A 19216-nucleotide genomic window follows, 5' to 3' on the forward strand; every position below is an offset into this window, starting at 1 on the left:
TCCTGAATTCAAGGCTGGTGCTCTATCCACTGCACCAACTAGCTGCCCCAAAATTGACTTCTTAAATAACAAAGATAAAACCCAGAATAGACGGAAAGTAGGTTTTAAGAAAGAAGGGAAATAGGGAGAAAAGATATATTTTAAAAAATAACCTGGCTTCTATATCCAAGTTATTCAAATTTAAGCTTATACATCAAATTTTTATTAAGTGAAGTTAACACCAGAAATAAATAAAAAGAGTCCTAAAATATTGGAGGAGAGATCAGGAATCAATCTAGAATCAAGAAAATTCCCCTAGATGATCCCAACAAACCATTTAACAGGCTTCAAAAGATAAATAATCATATGATTTAGCCCAAAAGGTTAAGTGCCTAAAGAATTAAAGTATTACAAAAGTCTAAATTCCAAGAAATAAATACATTCCCAATGCTAGTTTCTACTGGAATATTTCCAAAAATAAAACGGTACATTTTTCACAGTAAGTACCCCAAGAGAATAAAAGTTTACAGCTTCAACTGTTTTAATTCTTCAAAAGAATAACCAAAAAAAAAAAAAGTAGGAGCCATATCTATTGTGAGAATTACAATATAATATGTCCTCCCCAGATTGTGGTTGTCCTTTATATATCCTCATGGTCCAGTGCATACACAACATACACATATGGTATACGCACGCACACACACTTGCATTCGGACCAAAAAAGGTTAACAAAAAAAAGTTCAATGTAGTTTCAACAAGGGTGATTGATTTCCTACCTGCCAAGACTTGATTTCAGGTTTCTGCGATTCCCCTGCTACAATTGATGAAACCACTAACACCTAAAGCAGTGTAAGGAATGCAAGTGTTAGTGATATCATTAACTATAACAAAAGATACACAGAATCCTGAACTCAAGACTTTTTTTTTTTTCATTTCGTTTTTTTTTTTTTAAACACACGGTTGAATTTTTTTAAAAAAAGACAGCCCACGTATTTTTAAAACTAAATGAGTTTGTAAACTGGTGATAAGGTACTTACTGGCACACCTAAAATTCACAGCTTGTTTGGAGATCAATAAAATGTTTTATCTTACTACGGGTACAAAATATTAAACGGGCATTATGACAATTTATTCTCAAAAGAAAAACTTGCCCATTAAGCTCAACCCAGCAGCCTATTATTCGTAGCATTAAGATTTGTCACTGTGAATCAACTGTGAAGTAGCTATTATTTTCTAGTTTGTGAAACTTCATAAGCTGGTGATCAGATGAGAAACATGACATGAAGAGTATGAGGGCCCACCAGAGAGGACTGTAAGCCTCTTTTCATTAAAGTTCATCTAACTGAAATGGAAGGGATTTTTTCTTCCTTTTTTAAAGTTTAATTCAAAGTGACAAATATTTCTTACCCTTTGGACTTTTGTACTGCTGGACTGAGAAAAATGAGTGTAGTTTTCCTTTAAATCTAAGTATTTCTTTTCTTCTGAGGAATTAGATCCAACCTTTGTATTATTGGAAGGTAGGGGATTTTGTGGTATAATTTCCTTGGCAAAGAAAATAAAAAAATAAGAGAGAGAAAAAGCACCAACATTTAAGATCTTATTGAAATCTAACATCAAAGTAATGGTTTAGTTTTTAAAAATGAACAACTTTTTTAGCATGCATCATTATAAATTAATGTGAAAGCAGAAATGATTTAGTTATGTAAATTATAAATATCATTTAACAAGCAAGATGAAATATAATTAATTTTACTTTGAAATTTTTTTTTTTCACAGCAAAACAATTTCAATACTTAAGAAGTTAGGTTTTTTTTAGGTCCTTCAGTAAAAACATTGTTATACATATAATGAAAAGAAAAACAATATGCTTTTGAGTAAGAAAATATGCTTGCAAAATGTTAGCGAAAATGAAATTAAGGGTTATAAAATGTAACTTAAAGAGCTAAAGAGAAATTAATATGCAAAATAGAAATCTAAAGTACAAGATACTATTTAAACTATTAAGCAAAAGATAGAAAAATTAATAAATTTCACATCTTAATTTTTTTGCAGTTAAAAAAATAATTTTAACCTGGAACACAAAATGCACATTAGACCCATGTAACCTCACAGTGGCCTTATAAAATCATTATGATAATTAAAATATGTAAGCAAAACATTACCTCTTCTTGTGGAATATTTTTATCATTTTCAGCCTCAATTCTCACTCTTACAACACCTGACTTGTCCACAATCTCTTGAATCAGTTTTCCATTTTTTCCTATTACTTTGCCTATAGGTGAAATAAAGAAGGAATCATGTTGAGTTAAGAAATATTCTGCATTTAATTATTTAGTTATGACTACAGCTTATTTGTTATATTAACTGCAAAAGAATCCTGACTCAATAAAGTAATTTTACATGAAAAAGAGTAAGTCTTATTCATTCCTTGGTCCTGAATCAGTTGTTCAGCTCAATCCACACTTGCTTAGTACTCTATTAGGATTCATAAGATGGGAGTGTTTTTTTTCAGAGCAAGTGTTGTTGTATAGCATATCTTTCGAATAAGTATAAAAAGGAGCTATCTCAGAAATAAATTCAGAATTTGAATTTCCAAATATTGTGTGCTATCTAAATTTAAATTATTTGCCTATGATCACTTTTTAAAATTATATAAAAATTATAAAACTAAAAGAGTTAAATGTTACATTTAAATAATGGCTTGAAGACTTTGCCACAGACTCATCTATTTTTTTATTTGTGACCCCTTTTTTCCCAAAAGAATTTTATGTGATCTGAGGAAAATAGGTATATAAAGTAGGTATACCAATCAACTATAATTTCACTGATAACAAATCATAATTTCACCACCCCCACATTTAATTATAAGACCCCTTATGGGGACACAGCCCAAGTTTAAAAAGCTTTGCTGTAAGGTACCCAAGGAGGCACCTTGCCCAGCCCATACTTGAACTTTAACATACTTGTTCTTTAACATCTCCAACAAATAGCCATCCTGCTTTGACTTTAGTAGTTGAGTTGAAGGGAATCCCACTTCAAGTCCATTCAAGTTTCCTACTCTAGTTGGTAAGTTTTCTCTTATACCGAGCATTTGAAAGTTGACCCATTATGTCTACTTCTGCATACAGAGTTAATTCTACATTAAATGGCTACCACTACAGGTCTGTAGTTTCACAAGATATGGAAACTCCCTCAACTACTCTTAGAAAGCAAGTTGGCATGGAGCATTTATGTGACCTGATCTGTATCACACGCTCATGTGACACTGGTAGTGTTGACAACACAGGTCTTTTTGGCTCTAAATGTACCACTCAATGAGTTAACAGCAATCTGTCTTTTTATTTTTACTTCTAAGTTATCATGTCAACATATTAAAAATAACAGTAGTTTATAGGTACAGTTACTGTGATTTCATTGAAAATAACAATGATGATGATGGTAACCATGAGCATCTATTAATGTACTAAGCACTTTACAAATATTCTCTTAGATCTTCACCCAACAACCTTGAGTGGTGTTGGGAGGTGGGCGCTGTTATTATTCCCATTTTACAGATCAGGAAACTGAGGCTAAGAGAGGTTAGTGACTTGCCCAGGATCACACAACCAATGTATGTCAGAGGCAGACCGCAAAGCCATCTCTCTGCTCTATCATTACAGCAGAGTAGTATTAAACATGTTGTTCACCACACACCTCAGTGTGGTCCAAACCACATTAAAATGTCATTGGAAAGTATTTAGCAAAATAAATATAAACGCAATAAAACAGAGATAACAATACATCTTGAATCTAAACCAACCTATAGAGCTCACAGGGATGCTTATGTACGAATATGAGGCCCCCATTTCTATTTGAACCCGACTGACTACACTAACTTACACTACCCTCTTGGCAGAACCATACTGCAGAATGAACACTGAATTTGGAGTCAGAAGACTCAGATTCAAATCCTAATTATGCCAATTTAAATCTCTGTCCTCTAGGGAAAAAGTTTATAAACAAGCAGAGATTTATTGTGAAAAATCCTTAAGCAAGCATCTAGGCTATTAAAATTGTATTGAAATGTAATGTTCACTAATATTTGTTTAAATGGCAAAACCATATTTGAGCAATTATTGGATTACAGATTAACATTTGATTCTTCCCCCCTTGTATCATATATGTGTGTCTTATATTTTACCTGAGAAGTTAAGATTTACAATGCTGCTACTGTGGATTACTTTCATAGTGTTTAATGAAGGCACTGTTCTTTTTAAAAAAATTATTACCAATATTATACAAGCTTAAAAGTTTTCACAGATCACTTATAGATAACATCACAATTCTGAATGCATTCAAGTACTTTCCTCAAGTCCTAAATGTTTCCTAAAGAATAAGAAAATAATTTCTACTCTGAGGAAATATTCTGTTTCTCCCATTCTAATTAGAGTCTCTAAAAGTAGACAATCACCCTCTTGCTCTGTCAACTAGCCCGGGGATATATACCACATCTCACGCTGCCACCATTCCAACATTCCTCAGCAAAATTTCAACTCTCCTCTTAAAATATCCAGGTCCTCCCTTTACTTAACAGAAGTATGGGTTTTCTTCACCAACAAACATTTAACCTTTTCTTACAGTTTGCTCTCTATTCATGTCATTTATAGCTTCTTAGGTTATACAAATTAACAATTAAATCTTAAAGTAAAGTAATGTAGTAAAAAGAAGAAAAGAGCAACTTTGGCAATGTTTTCCATTAAATTCTTGGGTAATTTGTGAATACCAAGCAGCATGTGATATTAACCAAAGCTAATGAAAGAAATCAATTGTTCGAGAATAAATGGGAAACCCTCCCCCAAACAAGAATGAGTCAAATTTCAAGAAATATGTAAGATAATTATTAAAATTTCCATAAAATATTTGATCACTTAATCATAAATCATCCTGTCAAACTTAGAAAGAGAATTGGCCACATCACAACTCCCTCCCACACCGATTTGTCTGCCAATTGTAACATAAAGAATACTTTATGATGATTGCTAACATTCACAAAGCAAACCAAAGCTTTTAACAAAGAACTATTGTACTTGAAAACTAAAAGCTATCAAGTTGATTTTACTCAGCAGGTGTCTCCAGAAAAAACTATTCATCTGGGCTTCTCTATTCTCCTTATAAGAAAAAAAGGGAAAACTTCTAGTTAATAGAGATCATGGGTACCAGTTTTAGGTGTGAAATTATTGCTACATCTCAGCTAACTGCCTACAATGACACTACTTTGCTGATGTGGACACAAACCTTTAGAATATGAATCATTTATAAAGAAAGCATACAAAACTTCTTGTCTATCGACCAGTTAATCTCTTAAAAATGCTACACTCATAATTTCCACTTTTAGATTTTTCTTCTTTCTTTAACTTTTTCTTTTAAAGTAAAATGTGATCATAACTTGCTGCTCAGAATAGTGAGAACTATACAATCTCAGGACCCTAGACAACTCAGGATGAAGAATAACTCTGAATTGAAAGAGGTTCCTTTGTGTATATATTCAAAGGCCTAAGAATAATTGTTTTACTTTACTATCATTTAGGTTGTTTTATTTTATTATCATTTAGGTCTGGTACTGAATCTAGAACTTTTAAAGCTTCAAAGCTAAATGACACATTTTTTTTATTCTATAAAAGATAAAATAAAGCTTCATGACACCAACACATTTTATCTTATAAAACTGTAAGTTGCCAAGAAGGTGTGCATTGGCCTTAAAGAGGGAGTTTCCTTACCTAGGAGTTCACTCTGCCAATGAGATTTCAGGGACAGCCTCCTCCTAGTTCTCCTTTTACTCAGACTATATACACTGGTATGAAACAGAGCTCTGGCAGATAAGCTAAGTAGTGTTTGCTCTTGGGTACTACTTTTTAGAACTACCAATAAATCTTGTGCAAATCACTTTCCCCAATTTGTATTTGCTTGTAAATACACCTAATATATGCCTAATATAAATATTGTAAACATATAAAATTGCTTGACACAAATATTACAAACCTTAGACACTTTCTATGCTCTAAAAATAGTTTAGTAATTTAACAAGTCATAGAAAACCAATTCTGATGTTATTTTAAGCTCATTAAAACACAACTCCATTCATATAATTCAGTTTTCAAATGGACCTTAGATATCCATTCCACCATACAGATTCCAACCCATCCATACTTACCAATTTATTTGCATAAATCTTGCATTGCACTTAGTAGTATAATACTTCACAATGGTCATACTATTAGGACATACCTACTAGGTTCCTCGGAACTTGGATTACATCTTCTGCAAACTCAAGATAACCTCTGGCTTTTTTCACTGCATCCTGATCCTAAGATATAGCAGACATAAAGTTTTAGCACATCAAGTAGATAGAATGCAGATTTTTATTTTAAAAACGAAAAGTAGACTACTTGTTGTTATCTACCTCTCCGTAAATATGAAATGTACAAGTATCTTCATCTAAATCAATAGCAGTGACTCCAGGTACTTTTCTAGCTTGCTGAATATTAGCACCATGAGTGCCAATTGCTAGACCCATCAAATCCTCACGGACAATAAACTGTTCATGAAATCTTGAAGCAAGCTGTCTTGAACTCTGTAAAGAAATGCAAGGGCAGTTAATCTGGCTTTCAAATTAAACAATTTGTATTTAGACCACCTCTAATTTAAACAGGTATGCAAAATCTAAAACACCATTTTGTTTTAAATGGGAATCCAAACTATGATTAAGAATTTTTATCCAAATGAACAATATTACTCATAGCACTAATATGCACTTAGGTTACTAAATTATCTTTTCTATTAGATGCATTATTACAACTATGGGGGTTGGGGGGAGGGAAATGACAAATTCCAAGGTAGGCTTTTTGTAACTTCATCTGACAATTCTGTCATGATTAACAAAATTAAGATTAAAGTCTTTCAATGATCAATAAGAAAATTAAGCCAAGTTGGAAGGCCAATTGCAGGCAATAGTGGGCCTCTTTAACCATAATTAATTACAAAAACTTATCGCAATTCTAGCATATTATTAAAGGAAAATTAAGCATATCTGGTGTATTTTTTTAAATGTGAACTATCTGAAAGCTTATAGTCTTGTATAGAAGAGAAGGGAAACAGACACATGTGCACTTTTATATGCTGGACATAAAAGATAATAAGCGGCAAATGAAATAATTGCTTGAGTACAAATTAACAATTCAAGTATCCATTTTTCAATAGACCAGAAGATATTTATACAGGTATCAAAGAAGCTCAAATCACATCAAAAATCTTATATCCTACAACTTCTTGAAATGGGAAGAGCCTCAAAAAAAAGAAACAAGTAAAAAACGAATAAGAAACTTGCTGAAGGTCAGTAATGGAGCCCAGACAACACCCCAGGATTCTTACTCCCAGTTCAGTGTTCTTTCTGCCAACAAAGGGTAGAATTGGAAACACGTCATTTCAGAAGATGTTTACATTTTTCAAACTCACAGAAACATGGTATAGATTTCCTCTATCACTCAAACAACAACTACTCTGACCTAAATGTTATGTGGTAACATTTTTCAAAACCCATAAAATTAGTCAAACAAGGAAATCGATGGAAACAATATCAAAATCAACTAGTTGAAGTTTCCGCAAAATTCTATGTACACGCTGACAGAGAAAGACAACCATTGTTTTGGTTTATTTTTCTGCAATTCTCAACAAGGACAGAAAAATTTTAAGAAAAAGTCGTGGAAGAAGTCAGGCCTCTCATTCAATGTGGTCTCACCTCACAATGCCTCACCTGTCTTTTGCACAGGTTTTTCATTTGCATGGGATTCGCCCATCCACCATCAAGTGAAATGATTAATAATCAGAAATCCAAAAATTCAATACTCATTGATTTCACCTCACATAAAAGCCTCTACAAATCTATATCTATAGATCAAATCTATAAAAATGTAGATGGCAGTACTATCATTGAAAATATACTAATGGATGTCAATACAAATTATTAAAGGAATAAGTAAAATCTACTTTTAACAAATAAGATAGTAAATTAGGAAAATATTCTAAGGAAGAAGTCTAAAGGCAGATGTTAAAAAGTGACAAGAGACTAAATGCAGATTTAAACAGAAATAAAAAACAGACAAAGGAATATCTTAGATATAAAGCTCACTCAAGTTATAAAAAGCCTAATCTGATACCCTCAAAAAGACATGCAAACTCAAACCTACTTATCTATTTAACACTGCTTTAATTTTCCTAGACAAAACTCCTTGGCAGAAATAAATAAATCTCTCTCTACCCTCTCTTCACACACACACACACACACACACACACACACACACACACACACACACACACACACACAGCATTTCTAGGACTAATCATTCAAGTGACAGAGGGAAAAGCAATTTACCTCCAGTTGTTTACTAGCTTCTTCTTCTGTTTCTCAGTATCAGAGACAACATAGTTCGAAGACTTCGAAAGTGCATATCAATCAGCATATTTGCCCTCTTTGTTGTTACATCACTGATAGACTAGAATTAAAATCCATAAAATAATTATTAAAATAACTACAATGAATTTAAATGAGTTAAAAATGGGAAAAATGTAAACTCGCTTACCAAGATGATAAGCTGATAATTTTCAGGATCATATGTTACAGAAAAAGCCCCAACTGCTTTTTTGAAATCCTTATGTGATGATTCTTTGGCACACCTAGTAATAAAAATACCATCTATTATACTTTTATGTTGATTTCTAGAGCTAGCAATCATTGGTATACATTTAAACATATTAATGTATGGATTCCTAATACTTGCCTTGAACTATATATCAAGACGGAAGGCTGCAATTATATTTCTATTTAAAACTCAATGTACTTGTTATTCACAGAAGCCCAGAATCCTGAGCTAGAAGTGATTTCATGGGCCAATAAGACCACTGCATCCCTGAATAGTGATCCCCTCCATGACATCACTAAGTCTGGTCCTCTAGCCTTAACTTTAAGGCCTCTATATGTGTTTTCCCCTCTAAGATTCTTTAGATCTCTTAACAGCAATATTTTCTATATGTCAATTTTTTTAAACATGTTGTCTCCTATATTAGAATATACCCCTTCAAGGTAAGGGCTATTTCTATTTTTCTTTTTGTTTCCTCAGCAATATACACAATGCCTTGCACAGAGTGAATGCTTAAAAATGCCTACTGAATTACCTCCCCAGTTCAGGTTATTCCACTTCTGGAAAATTCTGTCAATGAATTCTCTTACATTCAACTAAAAATCTGCTTTTACACCCCTAGACACTGCTTCTGGTTGGAAGCTGACACAAATCTTCTTTATATGACAGCCCATCCAACACTTGAAATGGATAACAAATCCAAAGCCATTTTCTCTCTTGTCCAGGCCAAACATTCCTGATTCCTTGAGCTAACCTTGATTTGGCATGATCTTGAGGTCTTTCATAAGACTCTCTGGCTTAACAATAACCTGAAAATGTAACACTCAGATACTCCATATAATCACCTGAGTAAGGCAAAGTATGATAAAAGGAATATTTTAACCCTTGAAAGGAGCTTTCACTTGCCCAGGTAGTTTCTATAGGTTGGAGGAGGAAGAGAAAACAACCATATTTAATAAGAGCTGCCTAGTTGGCTTCATTGCAACCAACTTGGTTCATCTAAGTGGATGTAATATGGCTACGTTTAATATGCAGTTCCATGACTAGAATAACTGGTTTTGTGATAATTCTTGCTGTTTCATTACTATTGACAAGTCATTTTTTGCGTTAATGAGACCAAAATCAGGATGAAGTTAGCATGAAAGGGAAAAAAATGCTCTTTATTTCAAATCATATAGGGGAAAAAACTTGGTTGAATTTTCCCATCAGTTAACTTTTTTTTAAAGACAGAATTCAGATTCTTCAGCAAGATTCCCTTAGGTGAAATTTCGAGTTGTAACATTTGGATGCTCATCTCTCTGTTTTAAATCAGTTCAGAAATCCTTAATTTGAACGTATTTGCTTGGCCTTAAGGTGTCGCTATGCCAATAAACAGGCAGAATGAAGTTTTATTCATCTGTGAAAGCTCTTAAGATAAGGCAACAGATACTAAACCATAGAATGTACAATTGTTAGAGCCTTAAGTTACTTAATAAACCCACCAGAATTAGGGAGTACCTTCTATTTTCCTCAATTATATTTCTCGATCCCAAGAAACATAATTCTGTGACTGCCTTCCTTTGAAAAATCTTTTTATTTAAATGCATGAAATGAAAAATTCACAATCTGACATACTTCTTATGTGGGGAGAAGGAAATTATGAAGAAAATAAGTGCATATAACATTACTTCCACGCACAAAGGCTATTTATAGCCCTTCATACTGTAACTTAAACAGAACAGGTACTCAAATATATTTAATCAAACTGAATTCAGAAATTACACATGAAAACTTTCTTCAACAGTAATTTATTTTTATGTTTTCAATTTCCCAATATGCTAGCCGAGACATTCTCTAGCCAATATAGTGATTCAACCTTATCTGGTGAATGTCTCTCTATTCTGCTGATTCTGAATACTAATTATGAAATATGACAATTTTTTCAAAGACACAAACTCTAGTTCATTGGGGAAAAATGAATGGATTTTCAGTCCCTATAACTGGCCACATAGCCTGCGATTAAGTTTTTAATAATTCCTAGTTTCATACTGACAAATTATTTTCCCATCCAGTAAAATATTTCAAGGTTTACTTTTTATAAGAACATCAAAGTACTATAGAAAATAAGTGTTTTTACAAGAGAACATTGTACACAGCAACAAGATTATATGAGCATCAACAGTGATGGATGTGGCTCTTTTCAACAATAAGGTGATTCAAGGCAATTCCAATAGACTTGTGATGGAGAGAGTCATCTGCATCCAGAGAGAGGATTGTAGAGACTGAATGTGGATCAACGCATAGGATTTTCACCTTTTTTTGTTGTTTGCTTGCTTATTTTTTCCTTTCTCATTTTTTTTCCTTTTGATTTGATTTTTCTTGAGCAGCATGATATATGTGGAAATATGTTAAGAAGAATTATACATGTGTAATCTATATTGGATTACTTGATATCTAGGGGAGGGAGAAAGAGGAAGGGAGAGAGAAAAATTTGGAAAACAGGGTTTTTGCAAGGATGAATACTGAAAACTATCTTTCCATGTATTTTGAAAAATCAAAAGCTATTACAAAAGAAAAAAAAATAGAACTGGCTCACTTACTATTCAGATAGGATAAAAGGTTGACTTTTCAGGAGATTAGAGAATTAACAGTTGGAATGGACCTTAGAGATGTCAGATCAATCCTCCCATAGAACTGGTAAAGCAAGAAGCTAGGCCACTTGCACTATATTTCCTCTTCTACAATTTTCTTTAATTTTATAATGCTTAAGACTGGTATTAATATTGCTAACAATTTACTCAAACAACAAGATTATAATGTTATATTCCACATTTCAAATTCAGTAGTTTCAGATATTTGTGTGATAGAAGCAAGTATTATATGGAAGAATAACAATTCTTTCTAAATGTCATCATGATCAAATTTGATGGCAAATCATTCAATTCTTTCCCCAACTTTCAAACAATATTCCTAGTTAATATCAAATAAGTTCATGAACTATATTTATGATCTTTTTTGCAAAGAAGCAGAAAACACTTGCTAAGTCGCATCAAATTAATAAACTGTTTCAAGTAATTTTATGTATTTCGAACCAAACACACACATGTACAAACACATACATGTAGTGTATGTATGTATGCATGCATGTGCGTATGGCATTTTCTGGACTTGAAAGCCTCACACTTACATTTGCCGTAAATCCTCTGGCACTTCCAGTTTGATCTTGTGGAAAGTGTCTTTTGTTGCAGGTTTGTTTGGATTCACAGATCTTAAACGCTCAATTGTGACAATTTCATTGTAAGTGGCATCACAGGCTGCATATTCTATTACATAAAACTAGGAGGGGAAGAAAAAGTTACAACAATCATCCTTAGTCATCATTTTAAAAAATAAGAGACATTTGTTGTGCCTATGGAAATCAAGACATAAGCAGTGAAAAGAAAAGTCTTTGAGTGGGAAAAGAATCAGATTGAGCTTAAAAACATTTAAAACAAATAAATTAAACACTTAAAATTCTAAAAGCATCTAAATCAAAAATACTTTGCAATCAGTTAGGTCTGAGAAAGGTAAGAAACAAATATTCACCAAAGCTGACATCAAAGAACAATGGAAGAATGCATCTGACAAGGGCCTTCCTACCTCACCCTTGATCATGCGTACTTTAGCCAACCACCAGCAACATGGCTCTTTTTCATTGGCCCTGGAGTAAACCTATGTGTAAAGATGAACAGAAGGCTGATTAATCTGATGAACAGCACTTTAAAATCTACCTAAAGACTTCAAAAATCAAAGAAAACATGAATGACTAACTCAATGTTTCAAATTTCTTAGATTTAACAGCCAAAACCCTAGTACGCACAGTAAAAATCTTCAAAATGTTCCTTTGATTAAATGAAAGCTCCCTTGAGGGAGAGACCGTCTCCTTTCATTCTTCTGCAGCCTTCTAAGGTGCTCAGTAATATACTAAGAACTTCCTAAAATGCTCAATAAATATTGATTAACCATGTAAAAATCTGTTTATAATTGTAAATGGTTTTCTTCACATGATAACACAAAGTGTCTTAAAAATATCAACAACTCACGGTGTCTTATATTATTAATCTACACGGAGAGGACAGTGAGGCTGGTGCCCTTGCCCAGCCTCCCTCACTCAAATCCAAGTCACTCGCAAGTCATGGCATCACCTGCCTGATGTCCCGAGCCTCTTCGAGAATGAAGGAGAAACCACACCATCTATAAAGAGCTAAAACTCAAATATTAGCATACACCTCCACTTGGGCTACTGGCTAGAAGCACAGATATCCCAATAACAGCATGATTTGGCTGCAAATTACACATCCGCACATATATAATGCCACGGTTGCTCTTACAGACCAATCCAATATTGTGAAATATTTTGTTTTGTGAACCAGCTGCTCAGCAGGCCCTCATGATATCAACTAGGGCTAATAGCTTATGAGAGAGTCAAGCCTACTGGCTTTGTAAAAAGAAAAAGATATTCCATCTTATAGATATATAGTTGGTCAAAACTGGAATTAGGTTAAGATGCATCTCAGCTACAGATTTGACAAGCAAGCACAGGCAATAAAAAAATCCATTACTCTTTGTTAGAACACAAGTTTAGGGGCTACTGAGAATAAGTTGGCAACAGCATTTTCCTATGGGGAGGAAGCAAGTGTCACTTACACTAAAAAGGAGAATCAGCAAACTCCAGAGGTGCCAGCTATCCACTTCCAACTCCCCTATTCTCCAAAATTCAGACACTGAGATGAAGTGACTTGCCCATGGTCACACAGTGAATGAGTGACAGAAAAATGACTGTTACCCAAGTCTCCGGACAACCAGTTTAGTTCTTTTTCCATCACAATACAATGACTTAAAAGTTGTTGAAGTGTAACCTGAGTCACTGGTGATGTCTACATCATGACATATTTTAAGTTCTATGAAGTATACACAGGAAATGGGAACATTTTCAAGACTGAACAAAAGCATTCTCACAAATATGCTCCAGTTGAGGGTTTTAAATCCTTTGTGAATATACATTAGGTCACATATAATTAAAATCATCTCATACATCTACAGCCCCAGGCACCCACCCACCCACCCATTCATTCATTTGACTTCTCCCCAAATGACAAGGATTTAGAAGGTGGCAGGGCAGGTAGAACTACATCAGTAACATCTCTCACCTCTCCAAGCAGAGGCCAAAAAGATACTTACTTGAAAAAGAGAATAAATACCTAATGCCGATTGTCTCAAATGTACAGATGCCTTCCACCTATAGTCACTATTTAAACATGTATTGAAAATGAGTTACTATGGTTCAGGAGCATGTTCTGGGCAGTTATAAAGGTGACAAAAATGAATGAGAAAGGATTCTTTCCCCCAAAGCACTTCAAGAATCTCAGAATGCCAAGTTGGAAGATGAGCCCACATCTGAAAAACAAACCCTTTCCCAGCATTCCCGGCAAGTGACCATCTAAGTCTCTGTGCTTGGACCCACCTCTGGTGAAGAAGAACCAACCCACCATTTCCCAAGGTAACCACTTCACTTTCAAATAGTTCTAAATATGGCCAAGAGGTTTTTTTCCTGATATCAAACTAAATTTGCCTCTTTACTATTTCCATCCAAAAACTTGGGAGGACAGCTACCATATCCTCACATGGCATAACCTGGACACTCTTCATCATCCTGATAGGCCTCCTTCGGAGGAGATCTATATTATGGCTGTTCAGCTTAAAATGTGGCACTCATAATTAAAGTACTCCTATTCTTTGTGGATGAGCTACTGAGTACTTAGAAAGCAAAGGTATTTTCAAAATGTAACAAAGCAAATGCCTCATGGAATTTCGTTTAGACTTTTCTCTTGACCTTGAAAAAAAAATCTGTCTTGCATTATACCTTCCTTCAGATAGGATGTGACCAGAGCAGACTACAGCAGCATGATCACCCCCACTGTTCTATATGCTGTGCTTCTCTTAAAGCAGACCAAAATAGTACCACCATCTTACTGAAGTCACAGCCAGTGTAGTTTGGAAAGTGAGGGAAATGACAAATATACTCTAATCTGCAATGTAATCTAGAATTTAAAGGCCAAGAAGAAAGTACCAAATGTGATAGAGATTTCAAGAGGGAGATTAACCAATCAACAAGTATTTATTAAATATCTACTCTGTGTTAGATATTATAAATGCAATTATACAATCACAAATACAACTGGTTTAGTGACTTATTATATCTGATTTTATCCAAGAGTTCAATGACTAGAAATGATTATTTCAGAGTACAAGTTGTACCTTAGAAATAGCAGGACTCTCTCAACACTGTATACATCACATTTTTGTAAACTGAATAATTTCAAATGCACTAAGGGAACTTACTATTTAAAGGAATCCTACAATAATTTACACTTAGTCCAGAATCTTTGTGTAAAATTAACATCATTTGGAAAACTGGTATTCATATACCAAACTTGCTTAACATAGTAAGAGAAAGGTAAAATAAGGTATCATTTTAACAAAGTGATTATTTTCACTACATACAAAAAGCCACAAGGAATCAAGGTAACTTTGCTCTACAGTTACCACTTTTGCCTTGGGAAGGTTTCAAAGCCTAATGGTGTTTTGCAGCTTCAAAACTAATTCCATGACATAGGTGTTCTAACCCAGAGCTTCTTAAACTGTGGGTCATGCTCCCATATGGGATCTGATTGTGAGGGTCATAAAATTATGATTTATTATTGGTAAATATTTGATTTGCATACCTATTCTATATATCTATATACCCAGGGTCCCGTAAAAAGTTTCTTGGGCAAAAAGGAGTCACAAGTACAAAATGTTTAACTCACGTACTCTTGAGATTGAGAAAAGGAGAAAATAGAGCTGCTGTGGCAGGACCAGGGTAACAGATTAGGCATTCTAGGCACTGTTCACATACATACATACACACACACACACACACACACACACACACACACACAATTTAGAGATTGGAACTTTTCATAAAATGTCACTGAACTGGGAGGAAAATACATAATGTTTAAAGAGAATTTAAAGAAAAGACATAAAAATCTAACAAGCCAGAGATCTTATAGTTAGCATCATTAACTCCCTTATACTTATATGAGAACAGGGAACTTACCTCAACCTCATCACTTTCATTGATATCTTTATTATAACCTGTAGGAGGTGGGAATCTCACATCATGGAATGGAATTTGTCTCTCTGGCTGCCAGCTGCAAAAAAGAAAAAAAAAATCTATTCATTCAAATGCTTTTCTCACTTAAATCAAATAGTGACCATTTCCCACTGTGCACATAATTTTCTAATAAAAATAAGCAATAATTGGTTAAGTGTAACCCTTCAATCTTTTTCTAGTATGAAAGAAAGCAAGTGTTTTTAAAATTATCAGTTTTATGCTAAAAGGGCAGTGGAAAGACACTCCAATGAAGAAGGCATGCAGCACAATAGCCTTTTAGTTCCAACTAGAGTATTTTCCTAACCACAACAAAGCAGCATGACAATTTTTAAAAATAATTTTTTTCCAATGATTTCATCCCCTCAAGTTCTAAACCAAGGACAAAGCACAAATTTCCTCCAAGATTTGAATTAAAGAAGTTAGTAAATATCAGTACGAGTGTTAGTAATAGCAGACACTTCTGACCTTCCAAAGAACCTTAACCACATTCCAACAAAGAAACAAGTGCTAAATGCCCTAACCAAGCAAATTGGGACAGCTGGCACATTAGCAACTTAAAACTCACTTTTCCCCCTTAATTTTTAGGTCCCACGAGGTCAAGCCTTGCCATGGATTCCTAGCTGATGTTCAGTACATCGTTTTAGCATGCACTGTGCTGGTGAGGTCGTATCAGCCACAGAAATCCGATGAAGAGAGAGCCTATAGGAGTTAGGTAAGTGGCGTGTTTTTGTTTTTTGGTTCGTTTTTTAAAACAATGAGTGATTTTGCAAAGTTTATAATTTTTTTTTAATTTCAAAAAGTATGAAGCATTGAAAAATAAACTTTGCAAAAACAACATAGGGATTCCACTGGGAAAGTTGCCAAATCTAAGTTTGGGTGTTGATGGTAAGAAATGCTAGTATTTTTTCCCTCAAATAGACACTATAAAGAATTAGGGATCAGTGAGCCAATAGATAACTTGCAACAAAATCTCATCAATTCAGAACGTATTGTAACTTGATCATAGCCACAGCTAAAGACACTATGAAGAAGTAACTACATGTGTTCTGAAGGCTAACCCACTAATTTCTGCAATTAGGATTAGCATTTAGTCGAAAATAATGAGGTTTTGGTGCAAATTCAACATGTTAATATTTCCAATCAAATTGTGTTGCTTCCAAATGGATAAAATACTGATTTTTCAAATAGATTAGCTTATGTGGATAGAGCTGATATAAAGTTTGCTAGGATGGAAGGTAACACAGAATTATATCTAAAGAAAATATTACTAGACATCTAAAACACTAGTATCAGGATATTTCTTCAAGCTAGAGGTAAAAATAGAACATAAAGCCTAAAAATCAAATGTATTTATGTTAAACTAGTTTTTATAGAAAAGAGAAGGAAGAGAACACTTCATCAGGAACTACTCAATGATAACAGTATAGTGAAGCATCCCCCCCACAATCACAAACATGTCAAGAACCCCAATTTAAAGTGTGAAGAATTGGCTGTCATTTCAAGTTATTAGGATGATTAAGACACAAATACTACTTTCTGCAAATATAGTTGCTACAGAAGATAATGAGCCTGATGAATCGAAGTAAAACATCATGTAGTAGTGATTGGGGAAAAAAAGAATTTATATAACCACAGCAACGAATACATTCACTAAATAGAATTCTGAATTCATAATAATAAATGAGCTTTTGGTCAGTATTTAGTAAGGAATATTTTAGATTGAGTGACTTAGAATAAGAGAAGAAAATTCAAAAAGTAGTCAGAAAAAAAAAGCCCCACATATGGCAAATACAGACATGTAGTGTTCTGTTGTCTCTCAATTATAATCCTTCTCTGGGAGGAGGTTTCTTTTCTGTAAATCCTTTTCTCTGTGAGCAGGTTTCTTGGGATTGTAGGTTTCCTGGAAGTCAATCCTAGTTGTGAATCTCCATGAGCAGGCTTTTCCTTTAGTTCCTGTGAATCTTTTCCTGTCCAAGTGTCCCCAGAGGTGGGAAACAAGTAAGGTGAATATTTAAAAATTTACTTACCGAGGGACCTAAGACTCCTTTGTGAAGGGACAAATTAGAACATGCAGAAGTTTTCTGATATATTACCAATATTACTAGAATGAGAATTGAGTTTCAAAGCTTTTCATACAATCCATAGTAAGAAGGCTTGATGGAGACACATCAGGCTAACAAAGGACTAGGCAACTTCTGATTTGTATATCACTGAAGAGCAATCCAACTGCCCAATGCCATTCAAACCTTTCTCTTTTTGTTCAAGTTCTCCCTAGATACTGCCACAGGTCTGTCCAAAGCACCTAAGGATGATGCTTATCCCTGCTTATGGCACAAAGATGTGCCAACTCCTGGTCTTGTATTGTTGGTTTTCTAAAAATTTTAACAAGACAGAGATCTTATAGTTAACATCTTTCACTCCCTCTCATACTTAAGTAAGAACAGGGAACTTACCGAAACTCTCATCACTTTCACTGATATCTCTATTATAACCTGTGGAAGGTGGGAATCTCACATCACAGCATGGAATTTGTCTAGATTCAATGTGGTATTTTGTACCCCATTTATATAAACAATAACACATCCTCATTGTTTAAAGATTCAATAGTCAACATAATCCATACTGAAATATTTTCCCTGATATTTAAATGTTTTTTATGACAAAAACCTACTTCAACTACTTTTAAAAAATCAGTTTTCCCCCCCTTACTTCCCAATTTCAACACTAAAATCTCAAAACAACCACAGCTCGTGAGATTACATATGGAAGTATTTCTTTGTCTAATAGCAGAAAGTAGACATTAACATTTACTATGATATAATTATCAATCCAAGAATAAAAGTACATTTGAGATCATCTAAATCTGTGAATTAACTAGATCCCCCAATAATCTGCAACTTATGGTCTTTTGAGAGTTTTCAGGTTCACAGAGACATTAAATGACTTGTTCGGGATAATAAAAATAGTTTATGTCACAGGCCAAACTTGAACCTGGATATTCTTCACTCTAAGGTGAACTCTTGTAGAGATCAATTAAGATATGCTTCCATCCCAGGATTTATAAGACAACCAAACACTTGTCTTGAGGTTTAAACTGCCAAACTTTACATGTGTTTCACTTTCTTCTCATGCTTTATTCTTTTCTTAACAATTACTCTAAAAGTTCTCTTCCAGACACCCAATGGAACATAATACCAACTTAATATGCTAATAACATATATATATATTTATGATAACATACAATGAGAATAAATAACACAATTAAATATATGGCAATTTGAGAGAAAAGGTATCAACAAAGGAGTAGCTCAGGAAAGGTCTCATGCAGAAGGAGATGCTAGAGAAACATCTTGAATGATTCTCTGAGGCAGAATTGAGGACAGAGTTA

At 34.0% G+C, this 19216-nt stretch overlaps 1 protein-coding gene across 1 annotated transcript in view; it reads right to left on the reverse strand.

The window, feature by feature from the left end:
• The window catches only part of FMR1 (fragile X messenger ribonucleoprotein 1), a 56582-nt gene that overhangs the window by 15904 nt on the left and 21462 nt on the right, over window positions 1-19216 (reverse strand). The window contains 11 exon segments of the mRNA XM_074277769.1: window positions 756-818; window positions 1387-1521; window positions 2142-2251; window positions 6244-6322; window positions 6419-6589; window positions 8387-8410; window positions 8412-8507; window positions 8595-8688; window positions 11818-11966; window positions 12270-12341; window positions 15772-15865. Of these exon segments, the coding sequence (XP_074133870.1) occupies window positions 756-818; window positions 1387-1521; window positions 2142-2251; window positions 6244-6322; window positions 6419-6589; window positions 8387-8410; window positions 8412-8507; window positions 8595-8688; window positions 11818-11966; window positions 12270-12341; window positions 15772-15865 (1087 nt within the window).

This window comes from Sminthopsis crassicaudata, chromosome X (assembly GCF_048593235.1).
Source record: "Sminthopsis crassicaudata isolate SCR6 chromosome X, ASM4859323v1, whole genome shotgun sequence".
Taxonomy (NCBI): domain Eukaryota; kingdom Metazoa; phylum Chordata; class Mammalia; order Dasyuromorphia; family Dasyuridae; genus Sminthopsis; species Sminthopsis crassicaudata.